Source organism: Aspergillus alliaceus, assembly GCF_009176365.1.
Source record: "Aspergillus alliaceus strain CBS 536.65 unplaced genomic scaffold BDW43scaffold_47, whole genome shotgun sequence".
Taxonomy (NCBI): domain Eukaryota; kingdom Fungi; phylum Ascomycota; class Eurotiomycetes; order Eurotiales; family Aspergillaceae; genus Aspergillus; species Aspergillus alliaceus.
The window spans coordinates 227051-242185 of NW_022474730.1; the positions used below are offsets into that span (position 1 = coordinate 227051).

The 15135-nt window shown below is 49.3% G+C and overlaps 5 protein-coding genes across 5 annotated transcripts; 3 read left to right on the forward strand and 2 right to left on the reverse strand.

Moving 5' to 3' along the window:
* The first annotated feature begins 842 nt into the window (after positions 1-842).
* BDW43DRAFT_174929 (zinc-coordinating transcription factor SFP1) lies at positions 843-3868 on the forward strand. Its single transcript, XM_032038790.1, has 3 exons — positions 843-2095; positions 2202-3249; positions 3305-3868. Exons 1-3 carry the CDS (start codon positions 1464-1466, stop codon positions 3617-3619), a joined length of 1995 nt encoding a protein of 664 aa, XP_031896855.1. The 5' UTR covers positions 843-1463; the 3' UTR covers positions 3620-3868.
* A 940-nt stretch (positions 3869-4808) lies between these two features.
* BDW43DRAFT_287145 (transcription initiation factor IIA large subunit) lies at positions 4809-7506 on the reverse strand. Its single transcript, XM_032043118.1, has 4 exons — positions 7005-7506; positions 6754-6855; positions 5286-6361; positions 4809-5231 (listed from the first exon to the last, which is right to left on the reverse strand). The coding sequence occupies exons 1-4, from the start codon at positions 7020-7022 to the stop codon at positions 5192-5194; spliced, it is 1236 nt and encodes a 411-aa protein (XP_031896856.1). The 5' UTR covers positions 7023-7506; the 3' UTR covers positions 4809-5191.
* Positions 7507-7587: 81 nt separating this feature from the next.
* On the reverse strand, positions 7588-9938 carry BDW43DRAFT_174961 (WD40 repeat domain-containing protein). The gene has a single exon (XM_032038791.1). It carries the CDS (start codon positions 9634-9636, stop codon positions 7771-7773), a length of 1866 nt encoding a protein of 621 aa, XP_031896857.1. The 5' UTR covers positions 9637-9938; the 3' UTR covers positions 7588-7770.
* Positions 9939-10344: 406 nt separating this feature from the next.
* Positions 10345-12612, forward strand: BDW43DRAFT_302782 (Kelch motif domain protein; the record flags this gene model as incomplete). The annotated part of the gene is made up of 3 exons (XM_032045300.1): positions 10345-10558; positions 10625-10711; positions 10784-12612. 3 exons carry the CDS (start codon positions 10345-10347, stop codon positions 12610-12612), a joined length of 2130 nt encoding a protein of 709 aa, XP_031896858.1.
* A 407-nt stretch (positions 12613-13019) lies between these two features.
* On the forward strand, positions 13020-14984 carry BDW43DRAFT_287158 (glycoside hydrolase family 1 protein). Its single transcript, XM_032043119.1, has 5 exons — positions 13020-13260; positions 13338-13529; positions 13590-14062; positions 14116-14701; positions 14765-14984. Exons 1-5 carry the CDS (start codon positions 13199-13201, stop codon positions 14901-14903), a joined length of 1452 nt encoding a protein of 483 aa, XP_031896859.1. The 5' UTR covers positions 13020-13198; the 3' UTR covers positions 14904-14984.
* The last annotated feature ends 151 nt before the right edge of the window (positions 14985-15135 follow it).

Here is a 15135-nt window from a genome sequence, read left to right on the forward strand (position 1 = left end):
CCCCCAACCCATTTCTAGTAGTATATTAGGAAGCCTGCGGCCCCCGCAGCCACGTACATACATTTAATTCTTTACCGACCCTCGAGACCCTGAAGATCAAACACAACAAGGAATGCTATTTAACCGTTAGTGACTTAGTACTACACTGAAATTTGAGACAATGTGGGGAAGACTTGAATTTATTTCTTGTGTAGACTAGATCAAAGAAGACGATCAGCCCGTGATTTTGACGCCTTCAGATAAGTTTACTGTGTTGATCAAGGCAATCAATCCTCCTGAGAACACCATGTGAGTGAACAACCATGGATCAAGTCCGCCCTCCTTTTTTGCCCCATCGGTTGTATGAGCCGTCTCACCATGGCGGAGACGGCTCATACACAGCGCTCCATATAATAATTAATGTACAGTTTAGAGCAGGTATGACTCCTGTCCATGTAATCCAATCATTGGCAAAACACATTATCTCGACGAATGACATTGTGTGGTCGGGTTGGTTTTGATGTGTCAATGTTGCAAGGACAACGTAATCTACGACCTCTGAAATCGTTTTTGGTTCTCCTTGGTTCACCCAAAGACGGTTAGCCGGACATTACATACCGTATTATATACTAGTATCTTAAAACGTATGGAACTCTGATTCTACCGCCATCGTCATTGACTCTAGTACTTTTTAGTTAGTGGAGGACTGCAAGCGGCGCCAGTCCAAAATACCCACCATTCCTTAGCGGTCGCACCGGCTGACCATCGGACTCCTACTTTGGCGGTCATTAGAAGAAGCTAGATTAGATAGCTACTGACGAACCCATGGTTTTTATTTGGCACATAGTGGTAGGGCCCGACTAATCTTTCCCCATTAAATAACTAAATATAAGCGTGTTGGGAATGACAAGGGGAATATGACTAATTCGCCCACCATGGTTTCAGATCTGTCTGGCAATATATGACCCCAGTAATACGATGTATTACGCTTCAGGAAGGTCATCGGTTACGGAGTACATACATAACCTATTCTACTGTAGACGCCAAACTGTCACCAGCCCTGTAAGGGAAGGTTGTCGCCTCCGGTAGGTAGGTTAAGTAAGTTATTAGTATTACTGCTTCCTTCCACGACTCGATTCCACCAGTTTGCCCAGTCTATCTAACCTACCAAACACCCCCCCATCTCCCATCTCTTTCCGTCTCTGTTCGTTCTTTCGCAATCGAAACGGTGTTTATTCAACTCGTTGAGTTGTATTGTTCCCCCTCTTGTTTTACAATTTATTCTTCATCCTCGTTCTCATTGTTAGGCTATATCGCTTAATCCCTCCATCGGCAATATTACTAACTAATCGTTACGTGCCGCCACTGTCGTCCCGAATCCGTTACGGTTCCGCAGACAGTCCAAAGCGGGACAACATCCGAGGGTGGACACTCACTCCTTGTGTGAATCCCGCCCAAAGCCGCTTTCGAGGATTCATTCCTTCATGCTTGGGCCGTCAGAGACGCTCAGTCCTCCTCCTCTTCACTACTCTCCTTCCGTCGGCGATCACGATCGCGCCTCTTCTCGGAACTCGACCCCTGTTACCACTCCACTCGGGTTTGGTGAACCATCGCGCAGGGAAAAGGTCTCTGATCGTTCGTGGTCTCGTAACCCCCTCGATCTCTCCGACAACCATTCATCCTACTTCGACCCTACTACGCAGCTATACTCGCAATATCAGGACGACTACGATTTCCCTCTTTTCCCCTCGCCCCCTTTGACCTCGGGCACGATGAACAATACAGCAGCTCCAATTGATATCGCCACTCGCCAGACCTCCGTCTCTCCCCCGGGGCAACAGGCGTCCAATTTGACCTCTGCTCTACAGAGAGCTGGAAATGGCGAGCGGGCAGGTAGCTTGTCTCATGCGGGCGGCGTTGGGATCAATATATTTAAAGCCCCACCACCGCGTAAAGACTCTATCGGTGCAGCGACCGCACAGTGGGGTAACGGCTCGAAACCGATTTCCATGTCTGGATCCAATCGCGATAAACAGCGCCGAGAGTCTTTGGCTGGAAGTTTAGTTGGCGGTATGAGCTGGGGTGGCGTTTCTGTTGGTAGTTGGATACGTGATGAGTAAGTCTTCTTGGGCGCGATCGTGATCCTCATGGGATTGTCGGCATTCACAAATGTGCCTGAGATAAGTTTATAAATGTTTAGAGACTAATAGCAAACGATCTAGTATTATAATGACCGGCACATCGCCATTTACTTTCCAGTCGCCTTCATTTCACTCGTCTTCATACCTCCCCAAGCTGGAAGCCAACTTCATGCGAGATTTCTCTTGTTGTGGTGTGACATTACCTACCCTTCACGATCTGCTACAACACTATGAGGAAGCCCATGCCACCAAATCGCCCCACCAGGGACATCGCCCAAGCCAAGCCGATGGCCGAGCTGCTTTAGCTGCTGCAGCAATGGCGCATCAACAGAACCAGCAGAACAACAATCAGAACCGTGGGCTACAGCCTGAGAACACTCAGCGCAAGTTGAATCAGAGCCAGCCCTCTCAGCAGCACTCAGATATTGACGCAATTGATGATATGGAGTTGGATGAGCCGATGGGTGATCACGATTCATCGTCGCAGCTGTTCTCACCTCAGCCACAAAATGGCAACCAAGGAGGGTTCGGACATTCAAATCAAAGGGGGCCACACTTGAATCTATCAATGCTTCCAGGGCATCAGGGGTTCAAAAATTCACAGCCCGGCACACCTGTGGCCTCCGGTCGCCCCCTGTCATTACAGAACAACCCCACTGTTTCCTCGGTGAACACACCGACTTTGATGTCGAATCCCCTTCAGAACTCCCAATTCCGATCTACGCCCGATTCTTCTACGCCAGGGACCCCGGCCGAACTTGACGAGAGCGTGCTTGGTGGTTTTGGTGACATGGGGATGCAGACTAACAACATGATGCAAGGCCAGGAGCAGTTTGCTCGTTTCGCTGCCAACAATGACATGGTGGACCTCTGCATCGACGAGCCAGCCAAGCGCCTATTTAGTCCCAGTGGAGGAATCAGCACACCAAATGCCCACTTCAAGCTGAGTGGGGCACAGTACGGTCCAAATAGTGAGATTGCCCGCCGCATCAGAGAGCAGCAACTGTTGGCTGGTGTCCCTGACACCACCGCTCTGCTTCCTAATGAAGAGCCGAAGCCCTTCCGTTGCCCGGTCATTGGCTGCGAGAAGGCATACAAAAACCAGAATGGTCTGAAATATCACAAAGCTGTACGTGCCTGGCTAACTGTCTCATCCCGAGCTACAACTGACATAACAACCGCAGCATGGACACAACAACCAACAATTGCATGATAATGCAGATGGTACATTTTCTATTGTCAACCCAGAAACCTCGGCACCGTACCCTGGGACGCTCGGCATGGAAAAAGAAAAACCATACCGCTGCGAAGTATGTGGCAAGCGTTACAAGAACTTGAACGGCCTCAAGTATCACAAATCGCATTCTCCGCCGTGCAACCCCGACTTCCAACTGGCCGCGGGCCGCAACTTGGCTTTCGGCGGAGGAGTCATGCAGGGACAGAATATTAATGTTGCCGGGGCTGGTCTACCTGGTATTGGCGAAGAGGGCCTCCTATGAAAGGTTTTCTGATCATATAAGTTGGAAAGAAATTGCGTTTCTGTTATATTCATTTTCACATAATTCGATTCGACGATTTTGACGGCTTCGTCGCGCGACATACGACTTTATGACCGGTTCGGTGGTTCGGAGTTACGTTTGGTATGAACGTCCTGTCAATCGCGGTTCTTTGGGGCGGCCGCGCTTTGATCTGATAATGAACAAACAGTCAGTCCTTCTAGTGCCCTTCAAAGATCTCCGTTGAGAGTCTCTCGCGACCTCCCGGTACACTTGTCGGTATTATATTTTCGGTTCTTGTCACTTTTCGTGGCTTTTGTGTGGTTGGACTGCGGGAAGCGGGAATCCACTGTCCCAATTATCACTCGCCCCTCTTTTCTTCCTGTTGATTCTCTTTATTAATTACCATTGTCGAGACTTTGCTTCGTGGTACTGGGACGAGTTTGGATTTATTGGAAAAGCAAATACGGAGATCTAACAAGGATGGAACACTCGATTAGGTTAAATGTCTCTGTTTTCATTCCTTCGCAAGCATCTGGACGCCGTTTTCCGAGCACTAAGAAAAAGAGACCTTGGCATATCGGCGTCGATCCTGTAGATAAATGGTTTCGGACTGGGTTCTCTTTGTTGCTTTCTGCTATTTTTTCCCCTTCTTGCTTGCCTTCGCTGGTGGTGTTTATGGAGAACGTGGGCTACGGCTTTTGATTGAGATGCGTTGGCCCCCTCTTGGCTTGTTTCTTTGATGATAGATTCTGTTTGATTCCCATGGCTTCTCTTTGCTGCTCTTGAAAAGGAAAAAAGTTCGGAAAATACTGCTTTCGTTGCTTTTGTCATGCTTGCTAAATAATAAACTATCTTTTTTGAATCGAAATTGTTGTCTCCCTTCACTCTTTTCCTTCTACCGTTCAGTACTGCACATATTAACTCTGTCTCAAAGCGGTCTTGAGACGAGCTGTTCCAGCCTTAAGCTCATCGTTGGATATATTCTAGATATGGCTGTCCTATGAGAGGATAAGCTCAAAACGACGTATCCTAACTTACTGGGTGGACAACTACTGGGAAATATACATGCCACCTATTACAAATTACTACGCACACCCAAAGAATCTGATGTTACGCTAGAAGAGATCTAGACCTAAAACCAGTATAGGTATTATGCTTACACTTTGAACCTAGATAGATAGCGAAAACGAAGCGTGAATCCATCCCATTTGAAAAGTAAAATTATTCTAGTACACCAATGGGGAAAAGAAATAGCCATCCCCTGCATAAGCGCCATGTGCATCCAAATAAAGGGTAACATGGAGAAGGTTAAAGTCTCGTGCCGCAGATGTCCTTCATGAAAACCATAGAGAGAGTACTTCTGTTTATACTGAAGAGACTCGGGTGTCATCGCTGCTCATACTGTAATTTGCCTTGGGTAAAAAAAAAAAAAAAAAAAAATTTAAGAAGAAAGAAAGGAAAGAAACAGATTGCGAGACTTCGCCAGACATTTTTACAGATTGATAAGATGAATGAACAGAAAAGCAAGCGGAGGAATACGGACTCCCAGACCCTGTGGAATATTCGTCGTACCTACCACTCAAACTCGCCCTGGCCTTTGTGGAAAACGTATCTGGAAAAGTTAGCAGCTATCCCGCATGATGTCGGGTTCTCCTAGGGAACTTACTCTTTACCGCCGGTCGTTAGAATGCCGTCCTTCAAGGTGCACTTCCACTTGTTCTTCACCCTCTGAACCTTATCGTACGTGCAGAGCATGACTTGACCGACGGCATCTTCCGCTTCATGATCATCGGCAATGAGGTCGTCCGGATCATCAAGGTCGGAGTTGATGGCATCTTCATCATCTTCGTCCCTCTCATCGTCACCACCGGGGCCGTCATACTGAGCGCGGGCTACTTTGGAGGAAGACGGCGCCAAGATGCTTGGGTCAGAAGGAACCGCGACTTCAGTGGCAAAGTCACGGGTGAGGGCTTTTGACGAGCTTTGGCGCTCCTCCAATGGCAGCAAGAGGCCTCCTCCCTCAAACTGAAGCATACGTTGTCTCAGATGTTCGCGGAGAACACGGTCACCTTCCCCATTCTGACGTTCAGCAGCCTCACGCCTTCGCGCAACCTCTGCTTTCCATTCTGACAGTGCATCATCGCCGGCGCCATCTGTTTGTGTGTTGTTCACCGACGGTTGAGAAACAGGAGGATACCCCGGTTCTTGCTTAATCTGTGGGGCCTGGCCATTTGGCACATGCGGTAAAGTGTGGGGACGGGCTTGTCCTGGCATTGCCATCGCAGCTTGCGACTGAGCTTGCAGCTGACTGACTGAGTTGGCTGCGGCCGCGCCGTATCTTTGATGTAGCATGTTGGCAGCACGCTCTCGCGCCGACTGGGGATTCGGAGTGTTTGTCGGCATCATGCTATTCATGGGGGGTAAGCCAGGTTGGCCATTGATACCGGGCTCTGTCTTAATGTGTGGTGCTTGGCCCATGACATTTGGTGGTGCCCCAACCGGGGTGGGAACCTGTAATGGAGGCGCACTGCCAGGCATAGATTGAGGAGGCATTGGTTGTTGTGGGGGCACATGTTGTTGAGGGGTCTGGGGGGAAGGAGCGGGACGGGGGGCATTAGAAGGTACGGTCGCACTGGGAGGGAGGATTTGGTTCTGGTTCTGAGGCTGAGGGGCTGGTTGTGGTGGTGGAGGGTCCCAAGGGAAATGAGCGACCCCCAGTGATGAGAGTTTCTTCTGCCAGCTCTGTAAAGGTATGATTTGTTAGAGAGAGGGGTTGTTAACAGTAGGCAAAAGGCCAAGCGCTGCGAAAAAGGAGAAACAAACGAAAAAAAAAAACATATGACTCAAAGTGATATGAGGCGATGGGTGACAAAGAGTCAGCCCGGGAATTATAGATCATCAAATCGATAAGATGATGAGGGAGGCTTGGCGGCCTTAGGCTGCCGCGGGTAAAAGGGGAGGAGTATAAAGGGACTCAAAAGGCTGGCGGTCCCCCAGAGGCATTGCCGCCTTCCGCAACTCTCGGACCCCGCGTTTGGCCGAGAGCCATCAAAGCCCCCTTCGCTGCCAACGTCCCCCCAGATAATCCACGAAGAAATCACATCTCAACTGTCAAATATTTCTGAAAAACTTACCCTTCTCAAATCGAGCAGTGTTTGCTGGTCCACTCCACTCTCCTCAAAATCTACCTGAGAACCATCGCAGACTTCCTGGATGACACGATCGAACACCGTGCCCTATGAATCACTTGGTATAAGCCAACATCCTTTTTACAAAGGCAGACCCTCACTAGAGGGGGATGAGCCAACAAAAAGAGAGAGACAACGGCTAATCCTCCCTAGGGTCTCCCAGCTCAGGCAAGGTAAGGGCTCCAGATCGCACTCACCACCTGCTGGTTGGACATGGTCGCTGGGACAAGAACTCGTAGACAAGCCTTGTCAAATCAGGTAAACAAAACGGACGCTGCTTTCTCGATGAAAAAGCAAACTTGCGGGCCTATCACGTCCGGCGGATGAGGTGGAAATGTTGTCGTTGGCTTCTTCGCAGGGCAGATGTTCCGTCGCAGAGGTCGCTTGCCACGGGACTAAAGCGACGGTAACCTCCACAACCTCTACCTAATCAATCAGGTCCGGTCCTACTTCTGTAGATAAGGTCTTTCCCAGCGATCGTTTGCAACCTGGATATGTGATAATTGGGGTCAGTTCGTCAAACCACGGAGGAAACGAAGGGTGTTGGCAAGGAGCGCAGTGCCTGGGAGGGAATTGAATGAGGTGAAAGTCGTAGTCTGCGGGCGAAATCCGTCCTTGTCCTGCTTAGTCACCACCCGCACTCACTCAATTCAGTAAGCACCGATCGGGGGAGCTTATCTTAAAAAATTGCTTGTTAAGGTACGCGCGATCTTTACTCTTTGAGTTCATCATAGGCAGTCAAAAGTGATTAGAAGTCGTTTGTCATCATTCTAAATAATGCTATACAAAGAATCTTAAACCCCAAAAGTATACGGAGTACGGTCTCACTTAAATACAGTTCCTCAATAACGCCAGCCATGGTAATCCAACTCCCCCAGTGATATAAACCCGGAAATTCTGAAGCGGTGAAAGTACCCAATAAGAAGAAAAAAGAAAAAGAAACAGACAGCCAACAAAAGTACACTACCGAATGGTCATGGATTTGGTCATTTGAGCCTTGCTTCCAACTCCACCTTCGCGAGACGCAGAGGCACTGGTTCCTGGCTTGCGTTCAAAGACCTTCCAGAACTTTAAGCTCTCATCTGCTGCCGCTGTGGCTAAAAGCTGACCGTCAGGACTGAGACAACTGTGCAGAACACGTGTCTCATGGGCTGGAATCTCAATGTTGCGGACTAGAGTCGGGTAGCTCCAGATACTCAGAGAGTTGTCGGGGAAACCGCTAGAGCTAACAATCTCTCGGTAGTGGTTACTCCACCTTAAACTGGTGACCTGGGAGCCAGTGTCGATGCTGTTGGTCCGAGCACCCGTCGTAGTGTTCCAGAAGTGAATGTGGCGGTCGTACGATCCACCACCTGTGGCAAGCAGGTTGAGCTGCCAGGGACACCAGCTGAGAGCTTTGACAGCAGCACGGTGGTTGGTCTTGGTGAACTTGGGCGCACTGAGGGACCGAGCATCCCAGATGTTTACCAGGTTGTCATTGCCACCAGTAGCGAGCTGAGCACCGTCGGGTCTCCACTCGAGCCCACAGACTTCGGAGGTGTGTGATACAAGCTCGGCTACTTTGTGTTGAGCGATGCGGACGTCGTGGTTAAAGACGAGGCCGCTGCGGGCACCTGTCGATAGGGTATGCTTTGACCAACCCATGACGCCAACACGAGAATCATGGCCAAACATACTTCGCAGCTTGGTACCCTCCTCAACGTCCCAGATTTGAACCTCACCAGTTCCCAAACCAACACCAACATAAGCCCCATCGCCGCTCCACTTGACACTGCTGATATAGGTATCGGGAGATGCCTCTAACAGGCAGCTAACAGTTCCTGACTCTGCTGACCATACGTAGACATTGCGCTCAAGACCAATGGCGACTTGGTTACCGGAGCTCCAATCTAGGAGATTGAGATAGTAGTCGTCCAGAAGACCAGGAGCATCCAGAACACGTTCGGGAGCGGTCTGAACCCTTCTGCGGAACTGTGAAGATTTAGACTTGGCTGGTCTAAGAGGACGATTGTACTGGGCACGTAAGTCAATAGGCTTGGACGACTCAGGCGGTGGTGGCTTGAATGCAAGAATTCGAGTGTTCAGGTTTACACCGCAAGCATCGGCCAATGACGACTCATAGGCAACAGTATCTGGAGCTGGCCTAGTATATGAGGAAGATGAAGATGTGGACGCAGTCTCGTCCTCTAGACCAAGGTTCTCAAGAGCCGCGGTGATGTCATCTTCCGTTCCTCGACCACCAATGTCGAAGGCGCTCGCAGCGCTAGCAAGTACGGTAGAACCCTCGTTACTATTTGGCTTGGGTCGCTGGTTCTCTTCAGGCTTTGCGGTTCCAGCAGTTGCCAGCCCTTCACTAGCGGTCCGATTTGGAATGAATCTATCTCCTGCATTGTGTGTGATACGAACAGTAGTCTTTCCGGACCTAGTTGTACGCGTCGGGGCATCTTTCCGCAGCCGCTCCTTGGATGGAGACTGTGCTGACGATGGACCAGTACCGGATAATGCCCACTCAGAGACGCCCAATTCTAAATGTCTGGGCGACTTCCGGACCCGGGCAATATTGGACTTGGGAGACTCGCGGTAGTTGCGGGTTGCCCTGGACATGGACTTGGCAAAGTAAGAAGACAAGTTTCCACCGTAGACTGACTTTCCATGGTCCTTGCTGCCCTCTGCCTGACGCGGAGGGGTGAATGGGGAAGAGTGATTTGAGGTAATGCTTGCCGCTCGCGTACGCGGAGAGGGTGTGAGAGGCATGCGACCACCAGCGGTTTTCGATGAGAAGATGCCATGATGGGTCTTGACTGGAGTTGATACCGTAGGAGTAGCCATATTTCAGTATGATTAAGCCACCGGGGCAGAAAAGAAGTAACCTTGCAGAAGAAGTGTAAGGTTAAGGCAATGTGGTCATCCGATGACCCTTAGCCGGGACTATGGCTTAAGATGCACAGTAAAGTACTGGAAAACAACAAGTATAAACAGTATATCATGCAAGGAATATGGGATAACCAAAGAAAAGCAGAAGTTGGGAGGAGAAGAAGGGAATTTCGAATGAAAGACTTCAGAGATAGGGGAATAAATAGAGAGTATAGTTCTGTTCTCCCATGGCAACGGTTACCTGAGGTACGGGTGCGCTAATCCAAATCAGACTAGCCTCTCCTGCCATGCGGCTCTCGTGGCGATCGCCTTGGCGCCTTTCAAACTTTTTTTTTTTTTCCCTTTTTCTTTTTTTTCTCATCTCGATCCTAAGCGCTCTAACTAGGCCTTGGCATTAGTAACCCGAAAGAATATGTGACCAAGACTTTTGACATTTGAAGTCAAACACTAACAACTAACTATTACTACCACCTTTTCTTCACTGTCTCTAGGACCTCTGTGGAGTGGTGCCACACCTCTCTCCGTTTTGGGCCGGTTCTGATGGCGCGGCAACCGCTCTCCACTACTACTCGGAATAGTAACGCTTCCTTTGCATCCGCTGCGTTCGCGCAGTCCTACGGAGACCCACCATACTGGACTGGGGCGCCCAGTGTCTCATACCCGATGACTTCTCTATCCTCTGACCATCAGACACCACAGCACGCATTCCTCATGTCTCCTAGTCCAGCCGGCGGTCGCCGTGGTAGCACAGACTACCGCCCGAGCATAAAGAAAGCACAGGGTCATATCCCCGCATGCCTGGTCAATGCCTCTGTGACATACTGCAACAATGATCAAATCTACGCCTTTGGCGGGTTCGATCAGTACACTGACGAAGGTTCATAAGTAACCCAGCATCTTGAATGAAAGCCTGCATCTTATACTAATATTGTGGATGCGATAGTCTATAACCACGTTTTGAGGCTGAACCTAAATGATCTTCGCTGGGAACTTGTGGACAACTATGGGGATATACCAGGAGTTCGCATGGGTATCTCAACCTGAACGCCGTGCTTGCCTATTTTCAGAGGACTGAACTAACGAATCTGCGATGAATTACTAGGACACACCGCCACCCTTTATCAAGGGACCAAACTGATAGTGTTTGGTGGAGAGAATGAGCATCGCGAATATCTTTCCGACGTAGTCATTCTCGATATTACTACCTCCACTTGGACCCAGCCGGAAATCCGCGGACCAATACCGCGAGGAAGGGCCCGCCACGCTGCCGTCATCTACGATGATAAGCTTTTTGTTCTCGGAGGTGTAACTGGTGATAATAAAATTCTTGATGATTTGTCTTACCTGGATCTCAAAACATGGACGTGGTCCCGCACCTGGAGGTTTACGGCCCGCTTCGATCATACTACCTGGGTTTGGGGCGGTCGCCTGTGGATTTTCGGAGGCCTCGACCCGGGTATGGAGCGTACAACAGATATCTGGTGGCTTGACCTTAAGGGCATTCAATCTCTTGGAATGACAACATCGCAAGGTACCGTAGACACCCCCGCAACAATCGGCAGGAGTGCTCATAGCCCAGACACAATGTTCAGTAGTCCAACGCAACATCCCCCGGGACGATCCGGTAGTTACGCGGCAAATTCAGGGAGTGTGCAGATACGCAATTCTAATCGTCGGAAGCCGGTTGCTCCAGGTGCCATCTCCTGTCTCCAATTCAAGTCTGGCCCTCATGTGCCTGCACTGTTCTCCGGTACACACTTCCAAGCTTATGCGTCCGGTGTTTTGCTCGATCTGATCACACCTTCGGAGACCGTGCGTATCTTTGACTGCAACCTGTCGTCTTTGGAGCTGGACACGCTGCGCTGGCAACGATTGGCGGATGGACAGGAAATTTTCAAACCGGGTTATAGGTGGCATTACTGTACAGTCGACGCGAGCGGTACTAAAGCGTGGCTGTTAGGTAGCAATTCAGGCTCTAGCGCCACACCCGGCACCGCTGATGAGAACCATATGAGTGAAGTTCTTTGTATTGATTTGGAAAGGTACGGTTTACTTGGTAATGAGATGGCGGCCGCCTCGCCTGCTCAAGGCAAAACGTTACTTTCGGAACGCTCCGGAATGCTACCATTATCCGGCCTCGGTGCGGACCTCTCGTCGGTCTTTGATCAATCGCCTGAATCCGGTAGCGGTGCTGACTTTACGATCACGGCCAACCCCGATGATCAGGTAGATGCTGATGACCTTGCAGAGGATACTTCTTCACAAGCCCAGCCAGCGTTTCTACCTCCTAACGCACCCACTTCTCCACCGATTCACGTCCATCGAATCATACTACAGCTGAGATGGCCCCATTTCAAAAGGTTATATTCAGCTCAGATGGCCGAGTATCATTCCAAAAAAATGCACATCCCCGAACCTTACTCGGTCGTTCGTGCATTTCTCTACTACTTATATACCGATAGCATCTCGGGCCACCCGGAATATTGCTCTGACATTGTCGATGTGGCGGGCATGCTTGTTATGGCAAATCTATATGACATGCCCAAATTACGTGTATTGTGCGTTAACCGGTTAAGCCGTGAACTGGATGTCGAGAATGCAGCTATCATCTGGGAGCGAGCCGGCCGGACGAATGAAGAATGGTTGATGCGCCGTGCGGCCCAGTTCTGTCTCAGCCACTGGGGTCGGGTAGTGCGTACTGATGGCTTCAAATCTTTGAGCAGACAGAGTTTGATTGAATTATGTGAAGTGATTGATATGGAAGGCCGCGTTGTTGCTGGACCTGAGTTAGAGATGGTTGGAGCGTTTTCCGCTGAGAACCTTGGTTCTGGCCGAGATTCTAAACGGTCACAACTGGCTCTTGGTGGCACCATGGCTGACGACGTTGATGATCTTGATGGCGACGAAATGGAAGGGATGGAGATGTCGTGATACAACTGAGCGCATATCCGCTTTTCACGGCAGATTGGTGTCTGCGTATCCGTAGAAAGGGAGACGAACTATTGGGAGGGTTTCTCTAGTTCTTTACGAATCTGATATTCAAGACACGATATGGGCTGGTACAACTCTGGGATGAAAGGTAAATGGGCGCCTAGGATACGATCAGCGAGGAGTTTCGGGAATATGGATGTCTTATGCATTTGTTGTCTACTTAGTAACGGCGCTTTGTTTATTTATTGTGTATGCAGTTTATTGGAATGAGGATATTTGATGATACTCTGATATATGAGTTCGCAGTATACTATACCTATTCTAGGTTGTCGGGATACGGCCCGTGGAGCCGTCACTTTTTAGCCCCTTCAAGTATATCCGGAACGAACTACTACCGCAATATCCCCTTGTGGCCTGTTCACATCCCCCACTTTCCCCTCCATTCATAGCATTGATCTATTCTGTGTAGGGGACACTAGTGCAGGCGGACCAATATATAAACACCCCTAAGACTCTTCCGATCTCGTGGTAACAATTTGGGAGCCAGTGAATCTGGCAATTTTTCTAAACATATATATAAGCCATCATGGGTTCCGCTTCAACATCCACTCTTCCAGCTGATTTCCTCTGGGGATTTGCAACAGCGAGGTGACTAAACCTGCTCACATACTTCTATATATGGTTCGAATGACGCTGGCTAACATTTAATGCTTGTGAATGACCAGTTACCAAATAGAAGGAGCTGTCAATGAGGATGGTAGAGGTCCATCGATCTGGGACACCTTCTGTAAAATTCCCGGCAAAATTGCTGGAGGTGCTACTGGTGATGTGGCTTGCGACTCATACCACCGCACACATGAGGATATTGCCTTGCTTAAGGAATGTGGTGCCAAGGCATATCGTTTCTCACTCTCATGGTAAAGCATCACAATCTCAACTGCATGCGGCTGTTTGATTCGCTCATGGTTTTAACTTAGGTCCCGTATTATCCCACTCGGTGGCCGAAACGATCCCATCAATGAGAAAGGCCTGCAGCATTATATAAAGTTTGTTGATGATCTGCATGCTGCTGGTATCACTCCTCTCATCACTTTGTTCCACTGGGACCTCCCTGATGAACTTGATAAACGCTACGGCGGTCTGCTCAACAAAGAAGAGTTTGTTGCGGATTTTGCACACTACGCACGCGTGGTTTTCGAGGCTTTCGGCTCGAGAGTTAAACATTGGATTACCTTTAATGAGCCGTGGTGTAGCAGCGTCCTTGGATATAATGTTGGCCAATTCGCTCCAGGTAGAACAAGTGACCGGGCCAAGAGTCCTGTGGGCGATAGCTCGCGGGAGTGTTGGATCGTAGGCCATAGTCTTCTTGTAGCCCATGGTGCTGCGGTGAAGATCTACCGAGATGAATTTAAGGCTAGGGATGGTGGAGAGATTGGTATCACTCTCAATGGTCAGCATTGCCCCGTCCCAAGCACCTTGGCCAAGGTCTAATTACCATTCTAGGCGACTGGGCCGACCCTTGGGATCCAGAGAACCCAGCAGATGTCGAAGCCTGCGATAGAAAAATTGAGTTCGCTATTTCCTGGTTTGCGGACCCTATCTATCACGGAAAATATCCGGATAGCATGGTGAAGCAGCTGGGTGATCGACTACCAAAGTGGACGCCGGAAGACATTGCGCTCGTCCACGGTAGCAATGACTTTTACGGCATGAATCATTACTGTGCCAACTTTATCAAGGCTAAGTCTGGTGAACCAGATCCTAATGACACCGCGGGGAATCTGGAGATTTTGTTGCAAAATAAGAAGGGGGAATGGGTCGGACCTGAGACGCAATCCGCCTGGCTGCGACCCTGCGCGATTGGGTTCCGGAAGCTGTTGAAATGGCTCAGTGAGCGATACAACTACCCCAAGATCTATGTGACCGAGAACGGCACCAGTCTGAAGGGAGAGAACGACTTGCCGCTCGAACAGCTACTCCAAGACGAATTCCGGACACAGTATTTCCGGGATTATATTGGTGCTATGGCGGATGCCTACACGTTAGACGGCGTCAATGTCAGGGCCTATATGGGATGGAGCTTGATGGAGTAAGCCCCCTCCCCCTGAAAAGGAAATCAGGGCAAACGAATATGGCTAACATAGTGGTGTAGTAACTTTGAATGGGCGGAAGGCTACGAGACACGATTCGGAGTGACTTTTGTCGACTACGAGAATGGCCAGAAGAGAATCCCGAAACAAAGCGCTAAAGAAATTGGTAAAATATTCGACCAGTATATTGAGAAGGCCTAGTCTGCAATCTACATGTTTTTTATTGGATCCATATAACATGCACATTTAAGCTACTGTCTGTCCACATAATTTAGACATCCATCATCCAATATTTTCTATCACACCAAGTAAAACTATCCCTTTAGAGAAGCCCAATCGCTATTTGCGATTTAGATATCCATTGAGATATTTATTCGCCACATATTCCCCGCAGTTAATTTGAAAAGGGAGACTTATGCTGTGTATAGTTAAA